The following is a 20,316-nucleotide window of genomic DNA, read 5'->3' as shown; positions in this document are numbered from 1 at the left end:
CTTAGAAGTTGCGAAAGTTTCGCTTGTTAGAGCTTTTTGTTTTTTTTATAAATTCTCAGATAATATGTTCATGAAAATTAAAATCGTATCTTGTATTATCCTGTCCTGCTGGAAATAGTCTTGAGGTACAAGTACTAGTGGTAAGGCATCTTGTGAGTCCGCACGGGTAGGTACTACCACCCTACTTATTTCTGCTGTGAAGTAGTAATGCGTTTCGGATTGAAGGGTGGGGCAGCCATTGTACTGTTTAAGCTGCGACCATACAACTCATGTCTCAAGGTGAATGGAGGCGTTTACGTTGTAGATGTCTATGGGCTCCGGTACCCACTTAACACCAGGTGGACCGTGAGCCTCTCCACCCATCAAAGCAGTAAAAAAAAGTATAAGTAGCTCCGGTTCGAAGACTGGAGTAGCCGTTGTGAAACCTCATGTCTCAATATGATGGCTTTCAAATGGTGATGCCCATTGAACCTGCATACCACTAAATAAAACGCCTCCTAAAAGTACGCTAGTTCACTCATAAATATGACCAATAACTAACACGTCGATCAAAGGTGTATGAATTACATACTCATTTAAAAATAGCAAAAATACATATGTGCAATTCACACGTGGTAGAAGTGAAACCTTCAAAAATTTTGTCTTCAAGATAATGAGATGAATGTAAAATTTCGGGAAGAGGATAATCGTAGGTTTTAGTAATGACCATAGTAATACAAAGTTTGATAATTATTTTAGATTTTATTCGTATATATTACATAGATTTATTTAGAATGTATTAAGTAAGAATATTAGGTACGAATCAGAGTACAAAGGGAAATAAGAATATAAGAAACACTATATAATGCTTCCTATCTCATTTCCTCCTACGTTAAATCTTATGAATTAATATATCTGTCTCTTTTTACTGTCGCTGTTCGTTTCATCCATCTTGGAATCACAACGATGCCAAAGAAGTTTGTTTTCACTTCAAAAACTTTGTTAAAGACGGTACTATTTATTGCACACAGGACTTCTATAGAAACTTAAAAAGGGCGTTCAAGGAAGTGAATCGAAGCGTAGCCCTCTGACTCCTGCTTGGCCATCACGTAATGAATACTTCGGGCAGGTTATTCGATTACGTCAACAGTATACTGATTTCCGCCTATAATTACTACCAAGCTGTGAACCGGGTGACTCATTCCGTGACTGACCGTCTAGGGTGCTCGTGCCGGATTTCACCACAAGCATATCTGAACGACCTCATTATTACGACAAATCCTCTTATTTGGTACACCCCTAATCTAAGCAATATATAACAAAGCATTGCCTACGAGAAGATTTGAACTCTAGTCGTATCACTCCATACAAATACATCAGACGTTTTATCTACTAGACTACGCTGTATATTAGTGACCGATATTCCTAATACTAAAAATTAACTTTATTTTGAATAATACAAAATTAGTTTGAATCGCTTAATGATAATGGATTTATTTTTAACTACTTAAATGAACGGTCGTAGAGAGAAGATTCATGTGACTAGGAGATGTATGGAAATGGTAGTGCAAGGTAGAGGGTGAAGAGGTCGACCGAAGAAGACATGGAGGGTGTGTGTGAATGACGATATGAGAGAGAGAGGAGTGAGTGTTGAGATGACGGCTGATAGAAGAGAATGGAAGAGAAAAATTAGCTGTGCCGACCCTACCTAGTGGGATAAAGTGGTGAAAAAGAAGAGATGAACGGTCGGGTTTATGGTCACCAAATACCTGAGCCACGTTCAAATAGTTTGCATTGGAGTGTGCTTCGGATCTCGCTTATTAGACGACTAAGTCGGTAAGGTAAATAGTGGTAAATAAGTAAATAGAGGTAGCCTTTTTGGGGTCCGAATGCTCAATCATCGGATCATCGGATTTGAATTTTTACATCTTCTGATACAGCCTCGTAGGAGCAAGAAAAAGCTTAGATAATATTTATTTCATGTCTTTCTGCTATGGAGGTTGGTAAATTGATTCCAACTTACACAATACCAGTAACCGCCAGTTAAATTATCAAATACTTTGTTCAACCGCAAATTACTTAATCAAAATGCGTTATTTTGTGTAAAATTGTATTATAATGACACAATCCATTGCATCAGTTATTGTTATGGCCACTCGATTTGCTAAAGTAATTGTTTAATGATGTTTTCCGCTATTCTTTTTATTGTATTGAACTCACGAGACTTGCAAAATTATATCTCTTGACATAAATGATTTCCGCTAAATGCAAACCATAATTGTAGCGGTCTAACTAAATATTATTATCTATATGATGTAGTTAGGCTAATGATTAGTTAGGTAGGGCGTGTTATAGGTATCGCCATGTTGCCTAATTTGATCACTGGGCCGCCAAGAACTCCGGCTTGAGCCCAAAAATTTGAACCTCCACCTCGTCATATCTCAAGCTCTCTCTCTCTCCACTAAATATTCCACACCCGATGGACCGTAACCTCGTGCTTTACTACTTTTATTTATTTCACGGAATAAATAAGGCGCCCTATCAAACACTAGAAAAAAAACTTGCTAAGTCATTAACTGACCTACTTATTAGGGCAATTACATATAGCTATAGCTGAAATCGTCGTGGCCTAAATGATAAGATGTCCGGTGCAATCGTATGTAGCGATGCAACGGTGTTCGAATCCCGCGGGTGGCTACAAATTTTTCTAATGAAATACGTACTTAACAAATGTTCACGATTGACTTCCACGGTGAAGGAATAACATCGTGTAATAAAAATCAAACCCGCAAAATTATAATTTGCGTAATTACTGGTGGTTGGACGGTGGTAGGAGTCCGCACGGGTAGGTACGAGGGCGGCACTGAAAATTTCGGGAATTAACGAAGTGACACAACATTACTATTTAAAAATGTATTTATTGCTTTTCGAAGTATTCTCCGCGAAATTTGACACATTTTTCCATACGATGGAACCAATCATTGAAGCAACCATTCCATTCGGAAGTTGGGGTCTCAAAAATGGCCGTTTTGTAGGCGTCCACAGCTTCTTCAGGTGATGAAAATCTCTGTCCGCGCAATTTATTCTTTATTTTAGGGAAAGTATAGAAATCATTAGGGCTTAGGTCGGGGCTGTACGGCGGATGGTCTAATAATTCTATGTTTTCTTGCTCTAAAAACTCTTTTGTTCTGTGCGCGGTGTGAGAACTCGCATTGTCGTGATGGAGGATGATGCGGCGGTTGCAGATCTCTTTACGGAGTTCAGAAACGACCTGTGGCAAACAAATGCTAGCATACCATTCTGCATTAACCGTTCTTTGTCCCTCAAGAGGAATAGTCGTAACATGGCTGGTTTTGGAGACAAACGTGGCCACCATTTTTTTTGCAACACTCCGTGTACGAACAATTTTTGTTGGCTTTAACTCATTTTCGAACACCCAAACTCGTGACTGGTTTTTTGTTTCGGGTTCGTACGCGTATATCCAGTATTCGTCACCTGATACAATGTTGTATACAGCATTTGAGGATCCTGCGTGGAATCTTTCGAGAGTTCTGACGCACCAAGTAACGCGAGCCGCTTTTTACTCTTCACAGAGCGAATGCGGTATCCATCGGGAAAACAACTTTTTTACACCTAATTGTTCATGCAAGATTATTTGTATTTGACTCATGCCAATGTCTAAAGTTGCCTGAATTTCGCGGTATGTCACATGTCGATCTTCCTCAATCAGCTTACGCACAGCATCAACGTTTTCTTGGGTGACTGCAGTTTTTGGACGACCTTGACGGGGATCATCACTGAGCTTGACACGTCCACGTTGAAACTCAGCAAACAAGCGATAAATTGTGGTTTTGGATGGGGCTTCATCACCAAATGCAGAAATCATCCGGTCAATACACTGTTTTTGTGTTAAACCACTTCGAAAGTCATAATAAATCATCGCTCTTGAATTTTCTCGAGTCAATTCCATTTTCTCAACGACTAAACAAGTTTGACAAAACCTCGTGACAAGACCGAAAATCTTTTTTTAAATAAATAAATGGTATTCGATTTTTAAAACCAAGGAGTTTTCAATTAAAAAGATTTTAATATGACAGGAACAGTGGAAATATTCCATTCCCGATACTTTTAGTGCAGCCTAGTACCACCACCTGCCTAGTTCTCCCGTGAAGCAGTAATGCGTTTCGGTTTGAAGGGTGGGGCAGCCGTTGTAACTATACTGATACCTTAGAATTTATATCTCAAGGTGGGAGGCGCATTTACGTTGTAGATAACTATGGGCTCCAGTAATCAATCAACACCAGGTGGGCTGTGAGCTCGTTCACCCATCTAGTCAATAAATAAATAAAACTATCCTTCGATCTAGACGTTTCCAGATAGTTTTATTACCGTCAGCGTTTCCTTACTAATTAACCTAAGTCGTAAATGCAGCCAGGCTGTTTTTCCGAACGACCTCTGTTGCCAATAATGTCAAATAAATTACTCACTAGGAACACTAGTCTCTAAAAACAATTCGTTTATAACGTTTTACTACCAGATAATTTGTTTTGCTCTTTTTGTTTTGTAAATTATGATATAATCGACGAAGGAATGAACCACGAACACTATGACTTCACATTTCAAAATAAGATGCATTTTAACGTTGTCTTTTATTATTTTTGTAAAAATAAATTGTTTAGACAAAAAACAATTGCATCATTCATTGAATTATCTACTGTAACTGCGATATGGGTCTGTTGGTTTGTCATATTTTACGTAAAGAACGGCCAATATGCAACATCATAATTTTATCGCGTACAGTTATTGGGACTATACCTCCTCTGCAATATCCTTTGTTCAGTGCGATAGTTCGAGGCATTTAAGTCACCGAACCAAACAATATTGTGTGCATTATAATATATAAGTAAATAATGCCGATTCTTCTCTTTATACTGGATGCATTTGAGCCATTTTGAGCTAACATAGGTTATATGTTCTTGTATATTTCTGGCGAGAATCAGTTATATCTCTCCGGTTTGAAGAGCGAGATAATTGTCATAGAATAAAATTGAGACTTCAAACACATGTCTCAAAGAGAGTGGTGGCATTCATATTGAGATGCCCATGGGCTTCAATTAACACATGGATTCGACGTCTTTCTGGTGCGATAAAAATAAAACATATAGAATGGAAAATAGTATTTAAAAAGCCCAGCAACTTCACTATGCCTTGATATTACAGGTGCTCATATAAGGCTATATTAAGAAATTGGTATCAACAATCTTGGCACTTGGCTATTTGAAAAATGTGTTTTAAAAAACAAACACTCTTTTTTTTATCACGTTTGTATTTTCGCGCTTTAGACAATTTCTGTGCGGATAGAAATTGATTTTTATTGATGATACTTAATTTCAAAAAGAATTTAGCATCACTTCTTCCTATTCGTACACTCTTGACAGAGTGGTCGTGGTCATGCATCAGTCGGATCCTGCGATACCGATGCTCTCGCGATGCGACGCCACGTGGCACGATGTTTCGCAGAGTGAGAGCAATCGTTTTTGTTGCAGCGAGTCACAGATTTTATGAGGTCGGTCCATCGTGTTGGAGATCGTCCGCGAGATCTTTAGTCCTCGACTTTCCCTCACGCGTCCCTCACGCACGACGACCACCAACCGCTCAATGGAGTCCTTATTACGAGTGATGTGCCCGAAGCACTTGAGGATTCGTATTTGGACTGTTGACGATAGTCTCTCCTTGATGTTGAGCTCTTTCAGCATCGAAACTTTGGTACGGTGCACGCTCCACGGAATTCTGAGGGGAATTTAGCATCACAGGAAAGTATAAAGTAAGAGGAACTGAGAAAGTGTAAGAAAAAAATTGAATAAATAATTCGATTATGTAATCACGAACGCGAAAATGATAAACGAAAGAAGTCTGGATGTAAGACGATATTCGTTTAATTGCACTTTTTATTATTAAAACATTATGTAATGTTTTTTGTTGTATTGAATCATCAACAATAATTACATAATAGATTGATGAATATAATTGAGCTGGTATAATATGTTGGATCAAATGTTCGTCGAACTGTTGAGTAGGTATTACAAAAGTGACAGTAGTAAAGCAACATGCTGCACTGGACTTACATAACAAATAGAAAATTGGGCAAATCTAATGCGTCAAGTTGTCATTTCAACTTCAATTGTAACTAGATAATCTTGAGACCTTAGAACTTATATCTCAAGGTGGGTGGCGCATTTACGTTGTAGATATCTATGGGCTCCAGTAACCACTTAACACCAGATGGGCTATGAGCTCATCCGCCCATCTAAGCAATACAAAATACAAATAACAAGAGCAGTGCTTCGCAGAATCTACCACCGGATCGGAAACGCGACCTACTGAGAAGATCCGGCGAGAAACTCAGTGGGCTGTGTCTATGGGTTAATTTACTCGTCAAGCCCTTCGTCGCAAGCGACGGGTTTGGCGAGGACGGTGATCGGTGCTTGAGGTACTTAAAAGTACCGTTAGTGGATCAGGAGGATCTGTAATGACGTGTTTAGGGCATCATCATTAAGAAGTCACCTGAATAGCCAAACACCCATATACAAAAGTGAATACTATAGCGCAGAATAGGTAGCACCGGAATTATTTTTTTTAGTTTTTGACATGTGAACGATCTCATGGCCCATCTGGTTTTAAGTAGGTAATCAAGAGCATAGAATTGAATAGTCCTTTACTATTCCGAATGTTGACAAGGCTACGGAAAAGCTTAGCGCATAAAAACTATTCGGAAAAATAAATATCATTGATAGAGTTCGATAGAACACGCCGGTTGACCTCCTCCAAGTGAGTATGGAAGTATATCCATAGAGGCTCTTGCTTGGACAACATTAACACGTTGCCATACCAGTTTTTTTTTTTAAATATCTTATTACAATATTCTCGAACGTCACCCATGATTTCGCAAATAAAAAAGATTATATAACACCAAATTAACGCCACTAAAACTGATTTACAGTGTCGACAAGAAAAAAAAAACTAGAATACGATAAATCATTACATACGTTTCCAGAAATCTGAACTTTAACATTCCAAAAATAGGCGCTTGAATCGTCTGCTTCGATCGTTTGACCGACATCACTTAAATGTCACGGCTTACGAGTCTAGTAGCAGATTTGTTAAATTAAGTTTCGAGCGCTTAAATGAATATCTAGAATGTTCTTACGTACGTTCTTATTCTGGAAAAACTCTTTTAGAAAAGCCTCAATTTTATTATAAACTAGCTGACCCGGCATACTTCGTAGTGCCTCAATCGATAAATAAAAGACCTAAGCTTTTGTTTAAAAAAAACTTGAAACAAACAAAAGGAATCCGTCGACTGGGGACAAGCAAAGCAAAAACAAAACTGTTATTTTTATTTAATTCCAAGCATTTTCAAATTTATTTACCTTTGAAACCGTTTCTGTACTTCCACAAATAATTCAATACCAAAATTAGCCAAATTGGTGCAGCCGTTCTCGAGTTTTAGCGAGACTAACGAAGAGCCATTCATTTTTATATAGATAGATATATATAGATTATCTTAATTTATCATAGCCACTTTCATCCTTCAGATTCAATAAGCAGGATAGTGGTATAACTGGTAGTACCGCGGCACCCAGTAGTAGCGTTATTGATATCTATGGGCTCCAGTAACCACTCAACACTAGGTGGGCCATGAGCTCATCCACCGATCAAAGCAAAAAAAGACTATTTGCTTTTTATCTGCTATCGATCATGCCCTGATATTAAATGGTCACGGGGGCTCATGATATTATGAAATCAAATGAAGTTTCATTTCATTTTATAATATCATTTTTCGTATAAAATTTTGTTTTTTTTATTGCCCTTGTAGGCAGACGAGCATACGGCCCACCTGATGGTGAATGGTTACCGTCAGCCATGGACTTCAGCAATGCCAGGGACAGAGCCAAGCCGCTGCCTACCGATATAAAAGATAATGTTATATAAAAGATTAGGCTGTATAGTATGATACCTTTTCCTTTCCAGTTGGAAAAATGAAACTACTACCTATTACTGAACGATAAATTTATTTAAAGTTTTCTATTCGTCGTGTTATACACACGATGTGTAACCAACCTTTATTCACATTATCATTCTGTTTGATGTAATGTGAATGTACAGATAACAAAATAGAAATATTGTGACATGAAGCAGTCGAAGCAATTAAAATACTTCGAAAATGATATTTGGATTGAAATGACTTTTTTTTATTGCTTAGATGGGTGGACATGCACAAAGCACACCTAGTGCTAAATGGTTATTAGAGCCCATAGACATCTGCAACGTAAATGCCTCACCCACCTTGAGATATAAGTTCTAAGGTATCAGTATAGTTACAACGGCTGCCCCGTCCTTCAAACCGAAACGCGTTACTGCTTCACGGCGGAAATAGGCAGGGTGGTGGTACCTACCCGTACGGACTGACAAGAGGTTCTACCATCAGTAAAAGTACTGGGGGCCACTAGTATTAATTAAACAACGACCATTAAGATCCTATAAAGAACTTTTAAGCCGCTGTGGCTCCAGTTAGCATAGATGAACTCTACTCCGGCGGCGAGCGGTGCGATGGTAAAAACGAGATAGCTGTATCATCTCGAACAATTCCTCAGAGCACTCCCCATGGAACATACGGTACAAAATACATTTGGACGTACTGCTTATCAAACGAATCCAATATCGATTAGTTCTGTACTTATTTCTTCGAGTTAATTACTGGCCTAGTCGTCATGGCCTAAAGGATAAGACGTCCGGTGCATTCGTATCGAGCGATGTACCGGTGTTCGAATCCCGCAGGTGGGTACCAATTTTTCTAATGAAATACGTACTCAACAAAATGTTCACGAATGACTTCCACGGTGAAGGAATAACATCGTGCAATAAAAATCAAACCCGCAAAATTATAATTTGCGTAATTACTGGTAGTAGGACCTCTTGTGAGTCCGCACGGGTAGGTACCACCGCCCCGCCTATTTCTGCCGTGAAGCAGTAATGCGTTTCGGTTTGAAGGGTGGGGCAGCCGTTGTGACTATACTGAGACCTTAGAACTATATCTCAAGGTGTGTGGCGCATTTACGTCGTACATGTCTATGGGCTCCAGTAACCACTTAACACCAGGTGGGCTGTGAGCTCGTCTACACATCTAAGCAATAAAAAATAAAAAACTGGTTATATGACTGTCGCTTGCTTAATACTTCATTTGGTTATGGCTGATACGATGATCGTGTGAAAATCTTTTCGTAGCATAAAAAAAATGGGACGTAGAGATTCATAAGTATCTCGAGGAACCCCAAACACTAAGTACTACGGCACTCACGTTGTATGTCTATCGATAAATTATGTAAATTAAAATAATGAACGTCCACGGTTCTTGGTAGTGAATGGCTAGTAAATTCATAAAAATAGCAACCTAATACAAAGCTATCGTAAAAATAGTCTTGAATTGCGATATGAAGGGTGTCTACAATAAAACTAGGTTTTTTTCTGATTCGAAATACATAATCAGCCAAAATAAATTAAATTTGCTTGAGGCTTGCGAAGAGTACTCAATGCTAGGTAGTGACTCGGCTATACCCCTGGGATTACTGACGTCCATGAGCAACGGTAATCACTTACCATCAGGTGGGCCGCATGCTCGTCTGCTTACTACTGCTTATTGGTGGTAGGACCTCTTGTGAGTCCGCACGGGTAGGTACCACCACCCTGCCTTTTTCTGCCGTGAAGCACTAATGCGTTTCGGTTTGAAGGGTGGAGCAACGGTTGTAACTATACTGAGACCTTAGAACTCATATCTCAAGGTGGGTGATGGCATTTACGTTGTAGATGTCAATGGACTCCGGTAATCACCTAACACCAGGTGGGCTGTGAGCTCGCTCACTCATCCATGCAATAAAAAAAAATAAGGCAATAAAAATAATAATTAAAAGATCAATCGCTTATATAATAATAAATAATAATAATAATAAATATTTACTAACAGTCACGCCACGTTAACTGGTCCCTTGATAAGTTCGTAAAGAACTTGTGTTACAGGTACCAGATAACGCAAATAAATGTAAGATTTTTATTATACACATACATATATTTAAGATACATCCATACATACAAGAAAAGACATTTATATTTATCATACAAATACCTTCCCTTGGTGGAATTCGAACCCGCGACCCCCTTGTGTAGTGACCATGTCACTTACCACCAGACGGCCGTTTTATATAGGAGCGATTTATGATAATTCCATTGGTAAATCATTGAAATTGTTTTTTTGCAAACTGTACGCGGTGTCACACGAGCGTTCCGCTAAACACAAAAACAGAAAGCGCCCGACGAACTGTGAACACGGTGAAAACGAGATTAAGTACTGGTTAGCAATCCAACAACTGAAGCAAACCGTTTATTATCTGTTTGGTTGTTTCCCTGCGATAAATGTTCAATACTAAATATTAATGTTCAATACTAAATATTAATGTTCAATACTAAATTCGAAGCAATTAATTTGAAAAATATCATATTTAGCGTATGTCAAAATAGATCTTGTGTCAAATTTCCGAAAAGAACTTACGAAGCTTTATCTTTTTTCTAAAAGAAAGTTACTTTATTTTTTATTATAAAGTTTTTTTGTTTGTTGAAACGATAAGATTTTCAATAAAATAGATACATTTTGAAGTTAAGCTTCGTTAGCATCGCAGAGCAGACAAACCTTTTCATGACACGAATGTTTGCCCGCTGCGGAAATCGAACCCACGACCCTCGGCACAACAGTCACGGCCACTCAACAAATGTTGACGATTGACTTCCACGGTGAAGGAATAACATCGTGTAATAAAAACCAAACCCGCAAAAATATAATTTGCGTAATCACTGGTGGTAGGATATCTTGTGAGTCCGCGCGGATACGTACCACCGCCCTGCCTATTTCTGCCGTAAAGCAGCAATGCGTTTCGGTTTGAAGGGTGGGGCAGCCATTGTAACTACACTTGAGACCTTAGAACTAATATATCAAGGTGGGTGGCGCATTTACGTTGTAGATGTCTATGGGCTCCAGTAACCATTTAACACCAGGTGGGCTGTCAGCTCGTCGACCCATCGAAGCAATAAAAAAGCCTAGTATTAGCTTAACATCAGACGTTTTAACTGACAGATAATTAGACTACTCCAATCTCATCCTCGCCCAATCCATTAGTTAATTCGTCTCTTTATCACGCTTTTTAGCTCCTATAATGAAATCGGTGTCTAAAACACACATGCGTATGTGGCGTACGTTGAAAGGTCTCTAGTGAACCGTAAATGAGCGGTGGAAATCCTATCGGTTGCCTAGCAACGCGTTTCTTAAACCAGCGATCCATTTAGCGACGATCGACTGCCTCCAATTAGCCATAATGCTGATTCCCGTATGCCCCTAACCTTTTTTTTTTCAAAAGCTAACTGCGTGTTTCGGATGTGACTTGTGTGCCTTGGGAATAATGATTGATGAGTAATTTGATGTTGTATCCTTTAATTTATTATTGGCAATATATAATTTCGATTTATTTACATAAACAGATAAATTCTGGTGGTAGGACGTCTTGTGAGTCCGCCCGGGTAGGTCACGTGACCACTGGCTACCGCTACTAAGTCCGTTTAAATCAAACTCAGTAACAGCATGGTCTCCCACACATTAATATTTTTGTACCAATTTATAATTCATTAAGTGTTAGGATAGTCGGTTGCTCTCTGCCTGCGCATACCTTTATACTACGCGATCCTACCTAATGTCTGAAGGTAGGTGAGGTCTCCATTTAGTGGAGATTGCCTTTTTGAGCACTTTGAGGAAAATTCGAGTCCGCATGGGTAGGTACCACCACCCCACTCATTTCTGCCGTGAAACAGTAACGCGTTTCGGTTTGAAGGGTGGGGTAGCCTTTGTAACTATACTGAGACCTTAGAACTTATATCTCAAGGTGGGCGGCGCATTTACGTTGTATTTGTCTATAGGCCCCAGTTACAACTTAACACCAGGTGGGCAGTGAGCTCGTCCATCCGTCTAAGCAACAAAAAATAAAAAATAAAATACAAATCAGGCAAAAGAAGAACTTACACTTAGAAGAAAACAATAAATTAAGATCTCTTTTTGTCACGGATTCATGAAATCGGTTTTTATTTTCAGAGCTTACTGAAGCTCCAAGCACTAAAAGTATTTATCGAAGAATACTGACTGCGAACAGGAATCAAATTCGGACTCAAGGTCAATAAACACAGGACCAACTTGATTTTCAAAAACAAACTGTCAATTCTGTGAGACAGTGCGTCGCAACACAGACCCTTTCACTGGTATCAGTCCTGACATAATTGCAGTTTACATTTGGTTACGCAAATCGCTCGTAACAACAGTTGGGCAACTGTCGCGCAACTTTTTATCTGCACATAACTGAACACATATGTTCTTCTAAGGAAAGATTCATTTTGAACATTTGAGTTTGGTAGCGTAAAGGAAATTAAGTGGAATGTTCGTGAGCACAATTTTTTAAGAAGGAAGTTGTGTGCTTCCTTTGACATGGACAATGTCTTTGACCGAGTTTTGCTCGACGAATCTGATAATCTGAATGTTTTCATTCGTAATAAACACTAATATTATTGAAAGGCGGATGAAAGGCGATTGCGTGCAGCAGAGATGCGAATGCGATGGATGTGTGGAGTAACGAGAATGGATAGAATACGGAATGAATATGTTAGAGGAAGTCTGAAAGTAGCACCTGTGACAGAGAAGCTGAGAAGTGCGCGTTTGGGATGGTATGGACATGTGATGAGACGGAATGAAAATGAAGTTGGTAAGAAAATGTTAACTATGAATGTGGAAGGATATAGAGGAAGAGGTAGACCTAAGAAGAAATGGATGGATTGTGTGAAAGACGATATGGGTAAGAGGGGAGTGAGCGAAGAAATGATAAATGATAGAAGAGTATGGAAGGAGAAAACATGTTGCGCCGACCCCAGGTAACTGGGAGAAGGGCAGGATAATGATGATGATGAATGATGATTATTATTATAAATTTGTGAACGTAATATTAATTAGTAATTTGTAAAATTTATAGGAAAATGTTTTTGGCGCGATTCAGCTTTTGTTGCTTGATTTAATGTATTCAATGTATAGAGAGATAAGCATAGAGAGTAATTGAGTGAGAGAGATAGAATAAGTCGCGTTAAAAGTTAAGAGAGACGGCGAATGATTTTTTTATTATATAATTTTCTTTTAAGCGAGAGGAGAAATGAGGAATTACCCGATACAATGGTGGACAAAAATAGTGTAAATCGGAACAAGAAAGACGGATATATTTTACTTTCTTTACTTTGTTTAATAAGCACTTTTTACTTTATCCCTTATACTCTTTGCTATTATCACAATTCAATATTCAAATAAAGTTAATCAACCTTTGTTCTGCCATGTTTTTTTTTCTGCCGTTACGATGGTTTGGTTAAAAAGTCAAATAACCAAAAGTCTAAAAATGATCAGAAACTTTCAACGAATTGTTTTTTTTTTTTAACAAGAATATTTTTGCACGATTCCTACATTGACAATAGAACCAAAATAATGTTCTAACTTATAATTTAAATTATTTATAATCGAATTTCGACTACTGGGGGAACACTAGTAACAATAAAATACGTACTAAGCCGCGGAAAAGAGGGCGACAATCCCACGATCAAGATATTCACTTCCAACTAAACTGTGTCGTCTTATCGATGCAACTATGCTTGGATGTAAACCGTTATGGAACGGTAAAAGCGGGATAAGCTGGCGGAGATGTCGGCATCGGTCACAGAATAAAGAGACCAGACATGCCTTCTCTTACTTACCTACTTAATTTACAATAGAACACTAATAATGGTAGGTACCACCCTGACTATTTCTGCCAGGAAGCAGTAATGCCTTTCGGTTTGAAAGATAGGGCAGCCGTTGTAACTATACTGAGACTTGGAACTCATGTCTCCAGATGGGTGGCGGCATTTACATTTTAGATGTTTATGGGCTTCGGTCACCACTCACATCAATATATATCGTACGTTTCAAATCCTCTTTCATTACTGCATTACGGTAATAATAAAATTAATGTACTAGTACACCTCAACTATGATTTTTATTACACGTTTTTCTTCTTTTTTCGAGAATATCGTTCAGGATAACGAGTAAGTATGTATTGTAAAAGCTGCTACCCTACCCTAAGCGGCTATTTCGATTGCTCGTCGATTCTATGGAAAGATATTATTCTGTGAAGCAAAGAAGTCACGATTTCGAGGTCAATGGTTCAAGTTTGTGGACATGTCAATGTTTTGATGAAGCTCACCGGATCTTGTTCTTGTTGTTACCAGATATCATATACGTTTTGGTATGTCTAAGATGCTGATATACAAAGATATGCTAAGTTAAGCCAACTAGTACTTTTTTTTATGATTGAAGGATTATTGGTGTCCCGGACGCCTTTCCAGGTTCACCAGGACAGGTGGCGGGCGAAGGCTCAGCTAGGAGGGATGGGATTGGCTGACAGCTGCCCGAGCGCCTCCGAAGGAGACCTTACAACTCAAGAGCAACTGCTTCGCGAACGAATCTACTACCGGATCGGAATCGCGACCCGCTGAGAATCCGGCGAGAGACTCAGCGAGCTGATGCATGGGTTTGGTTGCGCGTCGACCTCTTTGTCGAGTTTGATGAGTAAGGTTACCGAGGTCCATAAGCCTGCTCCTGGTGCTAGAGCTGAAGTCGTCAATTACTCTTGAAAGAGGAGATAAGATGTCCGAAGAGAGAGAGAGTACAATGAAATAGCAGGAAACCTGTTCGTCAAAACTGACAAAGTAGTGATAAGTAGAACCGATAATTCCGGTTCACAAAAGATCTTTCGCATGAACAACACGCGAGCCATTTTGAAATATTTTTTATACAGTAATATAATGCCTTAACTTTAATCTATATATATAAATGAATTGCTGTTCGTTAGTCTCGCTAAAACTCGAAAACGACTGGACCGATTTGGCTAATTTAGGTCTTGAATTATTTGTGGAAGTCCAGAGAAGGTTTAAAAGGTAGATAAATATGAAAATACTCGGGAGTTAAATAAAAATAAAAAATTTGTTTTCCCTTTGATGTGGCCCCCGTCGGATGGATTCCTCTTGTTAGTTTTAAGTTTATTTGATATCAAAAGTTTAGTTCTTTTAGGCAAATTAGGCAAATTGATTGAGGCACTACGAAGTCTGCCGGGTCAGCTAGTAACATATAAGTTTAGGGGCATGCGCTACAAGATGTCGCTAGTTTCCATATAAACAAAATATTTGTCTTAAACTATTGCAATTTCAGGGTCCTGGCCCATAAATTTAGTACCCTAATACCACATCTCTCTGCGCGTTCATATCAAAACAAAAGAAAGTACGTCCGTGAACTATATATTCGAATGTTGAATTCATTAATGAATTACGCAAAGAGATTTTTAATTGCCTCATTGAAATTGCGAGGCTCGAAAGTTAATTGAGTAATTAAAAAATAAAACATCAGACGCGCTAAATGAACGACCGTGGTAAAGATTTAAAGTAGTTTACAAATTTGTGTTTTAGGGCTTTTGGTTTGCGGGTTTTTTTCTAAAGACGACGGGTTTTTTTTTCTTCTTTCTTTTTTTTCCTACCTAAGCTGATAGCCTTGAGAGGCTATGTCAGCGTAACCCTAACTTTAGTAGGTGAGCTCACGGGGCTCAACCTGACGATGTTGCTAACACGAACCCTAGCAAGAGCCGTGCTTCGCAGAATCTACCACCGGATTGGAAACGCGACCCACTGAGAAGATCCGGCGAGAAACTCAGTGGGCTGTGTCTGAGAGTTTTTTTTTTTTTTTTTTTTCTACTATGTAGGTATAATAATCTCGTGTAATATGAACAAAGGCTTCTAAATATGTAGACCAGATATATATTTACTGGTGGTAAGAACCTGTTGTGAGTCTGCGCGGGTGGGTACCACCGCCCTGCTTATTCCTGCCGTGAAGCAGTAATGCGTTTCGGTCTGAAGGGTAGGGCAGCCGTTGTAACTATACTGAGATCTTAGAACTTATATCTCAAGGTGGGTGGCGCATTTACGTTGTATATGTCTATGGGCTCCAGTAACCACTTAATACTAAGTGGGCTGTGAGCTCGTCCATACATCTAATCAATATTTTTTTTTTTTTTTATAATTCTTTTTTCTTATTTTATCCCAGATTTATATAATTTTTCCAAGTCGTTGTTTTGTCTATTTCATGCATTCGTCTGAAAAAATATAGGATTTTTTTAATTATAGTTTATTATTGGAACGCCAATACCAAATATATTTGGTATTGGTATTATCATACAATTTTATTGGTAGTAGGACCGCCTTGGGAGTCCGCACGGGTAGGTACCATCACCCTGCCTATTTCTGCCGTGAACCAGTAATGCGTTCCGGTTTGAAGGTTGGGGTGGCCGTTATAGCTATACTGAGACCTTAAAATTCACATCTCAAAATGGGTGGCGGCATTCCGGTTGTAGATGTCTATGGGCTCCCGTAACCACTTAATATCAGGTGACGGTGAGCTCACCCATTCATCTAAGTAATAAAAAACCATATCTGTTTCCAAAATTCGTTATGCTATTTTTCAAACTCAATTGAACGCATCATTGGGATCGTATTTTCTACCTACAAAACAAATATTTCAGAGTGAGGCTTGTTTGTATATTTGGAAAGAAGATACGCTTCAAGGAAGAACTAAAAATCTATCACCAAGATTTTAATCGAAACTTGGAGTGGAGAATAAAATTGCCTGGACCAAAATACTCAAACGGTTTCACTGTTCCTGGAATCCAGAACTAACGAGTAATTCTGATGGAGACCAGGGAGGAAATGAAGATATTCTCTTTTATCAGATCAACAGAATTAATGATATACAGGATAGATATACTCATATCTGCAGAAATACGCTATTTCACTACATAATATAAAACATGTATGCTTAAATCTTTAAAACTACGCAACGGATTTTGTTAGCGGTTTTTTTTAATAGATAGAGTGATTGAAGAGGAAGGTTTATATCGACGCTTGAAAGGCAATCATGACTAAGCGACAATAACTGCTTTGTACATAAATGATAGGCAATAACCATATTCGATGCGCAAAAAATATATATTTCTAGGTCTATTAAAATCATTTCAATCCTACAGCTACTAGCTAGATTTTACTACAGCTAGATTCGTTAAAAAAAATTTTTCCAGGTATTTCAACTTTAAATTAGTCTACTGTAAAGTTCACGCATTGTCGCTTAGTCACGTTTGCCTTTCAAGCGTTGATATGTATAATAACATCCATTAAATAGTGGAGAAATCAATAATAAATTACAGTTTCCGAAGCGAAGCGAGGGCGGGTCGCTAGTTATTAATAATTTAAGCCAAAATTTTGAGAATTATTTTTAACTTATTTTCAGACTGCCGGCTTGGTCTCCGTCGCGTCTTAAAGACATTTATCAAGACCACGAATATACCAAATAGAATAAATGTATACATTTGCAATAAAATAATCAGATATCACCTTTGACTTGTCGCTAACTTTTTCTTTCCTTTACAAAAGCACATGACGACTACTAAAGCGTGTTTTCTGATGTGTATATTTTTGTTTGATTATTTTTATTTATTCATTTATATTAAATTTCTAAGAAAATATTTTAGAGACGTCTTATATTATGTGGTAAGAGTGCAGGCATAACAAATAGATTTTACGAACTAAAATACATAGTGGTGTACTTCAAAATTATCTTTACAGTGCCCCTCAAAAGAATATAAAGCATTATGTGTTCACTTCACCTTTATTCTAGAGACCGTTACTTTCTCAGTTATTATTTGTTGGAAATTAATTCAATGGAAATAAAATTAGAAAAAAAAAAGTTAATAAAACACGATAACAATGCTATTTTATTCGTAATGTTAGACAGGAAAGAAGTTCACAAGCAAAAAAAAATTCGAAATTACCCACACATACATACACACACGCACACACATCAAGTACGCAGTGTAAACTCGGCGATTTCTACGGGCAATTGTTTTGCACTTTCACTCAGAGAAACTGATGCTTTTCGTTCATTGTCGGCCGGTGTTCGCCGGCTCGCGGATTTGAAATTGGAACGTTAGGATTTCCAATTTCGTTGTAGGTATGTATGTAAGTTAATAAATGAATTTAAAATGAATCAAACACGAAACCGTGCCATAATATGAAAGTATGTGTTCGATTTTTAAACGTTCCGAAGTTCGAATTTCGAAATTAATTATCTTCTCGATTATAGCTACATATTTTTTGTTATTTTAATTTTTGATTTTAGAATATTACACGAAGATTTAAATATTTGAACACACGTTCGATTATAAATAACTGGTTTTTTAGTTATCATAATATGAAGTAAATTTCCGATTACCTTCAGATTTCGAATATAAATATATACATATATTTTTTAATGATTAGGAACAGTTTCCTTGACGATTTGTAAATTCTTGACTTCCCGTTCTTAAAACAATCTAGTTTAATTCACAAACGTTATACTAAATAAATAAAAAATGTAATATACAATTTGGTATGTATTTACGTTTGATCATTTTACAAAGAAACTAATCGAATATTCGATCTGTCACCTTCAGACAAAGAAAAACAAAAATACTGATGTTTCTTTTATTTTAATACGTCCTGTAAGTTGAGTCCGAGGTTGGACCTCTTAATAATAAAAAACATTCAAAGTCAAAAAGTCCGATGACGTGTTTGACGAAAGTGAACCTTCACCAGAACTAAATAAAGCTTATATTAAAAAATGCAAACAATTTTCGTATCTCAAATTTATAAATAGTGTTCAGGTATACTAGTTCCGAAATTTGTGTTTTAAAAAATCCTTGTTCATTGTTTTTTTTAACAACATTAACTTAATTTTTTTTTTTTTTATATAGTTAAAATGAAACAAAAATTTAACTTACCATATTTCTCGGCAATCCCTATAATATCCGTAAAATTTAACCCAAATAGTTACCGCACCACAAACACAGTACCGCACAGTAAGTACAGTCGTTCACAAAATAATCGCACGGAAAAAAATATAATAAACAATCAAAACAAAAAAATTATAATCACTAATCGAACACCAGTTTAAAAATTTTCGAATCTCGAATCTGCTTATAAGTATTTGTCCTCTCGCCTGTCCGTGTTGAAAGACAGCCGTGGACTGAACAGCCAGAAGTCGTCGGCGCCCGTCGTTCGAATACAGAATGCGCGTACGCTCTACGCGGATCTAACTGTCTTGATACTTGGCTGTGAATTTTAATGGTGCCGGAAAGCGAGAGTGCTTTTCCTATAAGCGCTATGGCGCGAAACACTATTTATGTAATGCATATTTTATAAAACCCGGGCTTTAGGATTTTGTGAGCGATTTAAAATCGAAGTTTTTGCTTCAGTTAAACTGTGTTTTTTTTTATAGCTTAGATGGGTGGACGAGCTCACAGCCCACCTGGTGTTAAGTGGTTACTGGAGCCCATAGACATCCACAACGTAAATGCGCCACCCACCTTGAGATATAAGTTCTAAGGTCTCAAGTATAGTTACAACGGCTGCCCCACCCTTCAAACCGAAACGCACTACTGCTTCACGGCAGAAATAGGCAGGGTGGTGGTACCTACCCGCGCGGACTCACAAGAGGTCCTGCCACCAGTAACGTGTTTCGGTAACTGAAGGTAGGGAATGATCGAGTCGTTTGTTTAATTGGTAGCTTTAATTTTCCTAGAAAAGAGCGACTCGCTCGACCGAACAGATACAACGGTGTTCGAATCCCGCAGGGGGATACCAATTTTTCTAATGAAATATGTGCTTAACAAATGTTCACGATTGACTTCCACGGTGAATGAATAACATCGTGTAATAAAAATCAAACCCGCAAAATTATAATTTCCAGTATCCAACCAAATCGGCTGATGTTTATCATATATAGTAGTACCTTTATAAAACAGGAAACACATTTATAAAATACTGATATTGAGATTAATTCGTTAGGCTCGATAAATAAACTCATCGCAAATCTTCCTCTTCCCTTTACCATGTTATTGAAAGCTTGAAGCAATCCGCAGTACGCAATGTATTATTTCCAACAAAATAAAGTAATTCATTGAGTGACTAATTTGGCTTTTCTCAAACGCAATTTGCAGTCTAAAAAACCAATCCACATGACAAAGCTAGTGAAAGTGGATAAAAAAATTATAATTAAGTCATTAAGAAAGTGATTTCGATAAAAAAATCTATAAAATTAAC

At 37.8% G+C, this 20,316-nt stretch overlaps 1 protein-coding gene across 1 annotated transcript in view; it reads right to left on the bottom strand.

Moving 5' to 3' along the window:
• Positions 1 to 19,275, bottom strand: part of Cht7 (chitinase 7) — a 106,085-nt gene extending 86,810 nt beyond the window's left edge. The window contains exon 1 of the mRNA XM_028172170.2: positions 18,996 to 19,275. Within this exon, the coding sequence (XP_028027971.2) occupies positions 18,996 to 18,998 (3 nt within the window). The 5' untranslated portion in view covers positions 18,999 to 19,275. The remainder of the gene's footprint in view (positions 1 to 18,995) is intronic.
• Positions 19,276 to 20,316: the final 1,041 nt, after the last annotated feature.

The sequence above is a fragment of the Bombyx mandarina genome, chromosome 17, assembly GCF_030267445.1.
Source record: "Bombyx mandarina strain Sakado chromosome 17, ASM3026744v2".
NCBI classification, from domain to species: Eukaryota; Metazoa; Arthropoda; class Insecta; order Lepidoptera; family Bombycidae; genus Bombyx; species Bombyx mandarina.
Note: the sequence above shows the minus strand (reverse complement) of the source record. Positions and strands in the feature narration are given on the sequence as shown.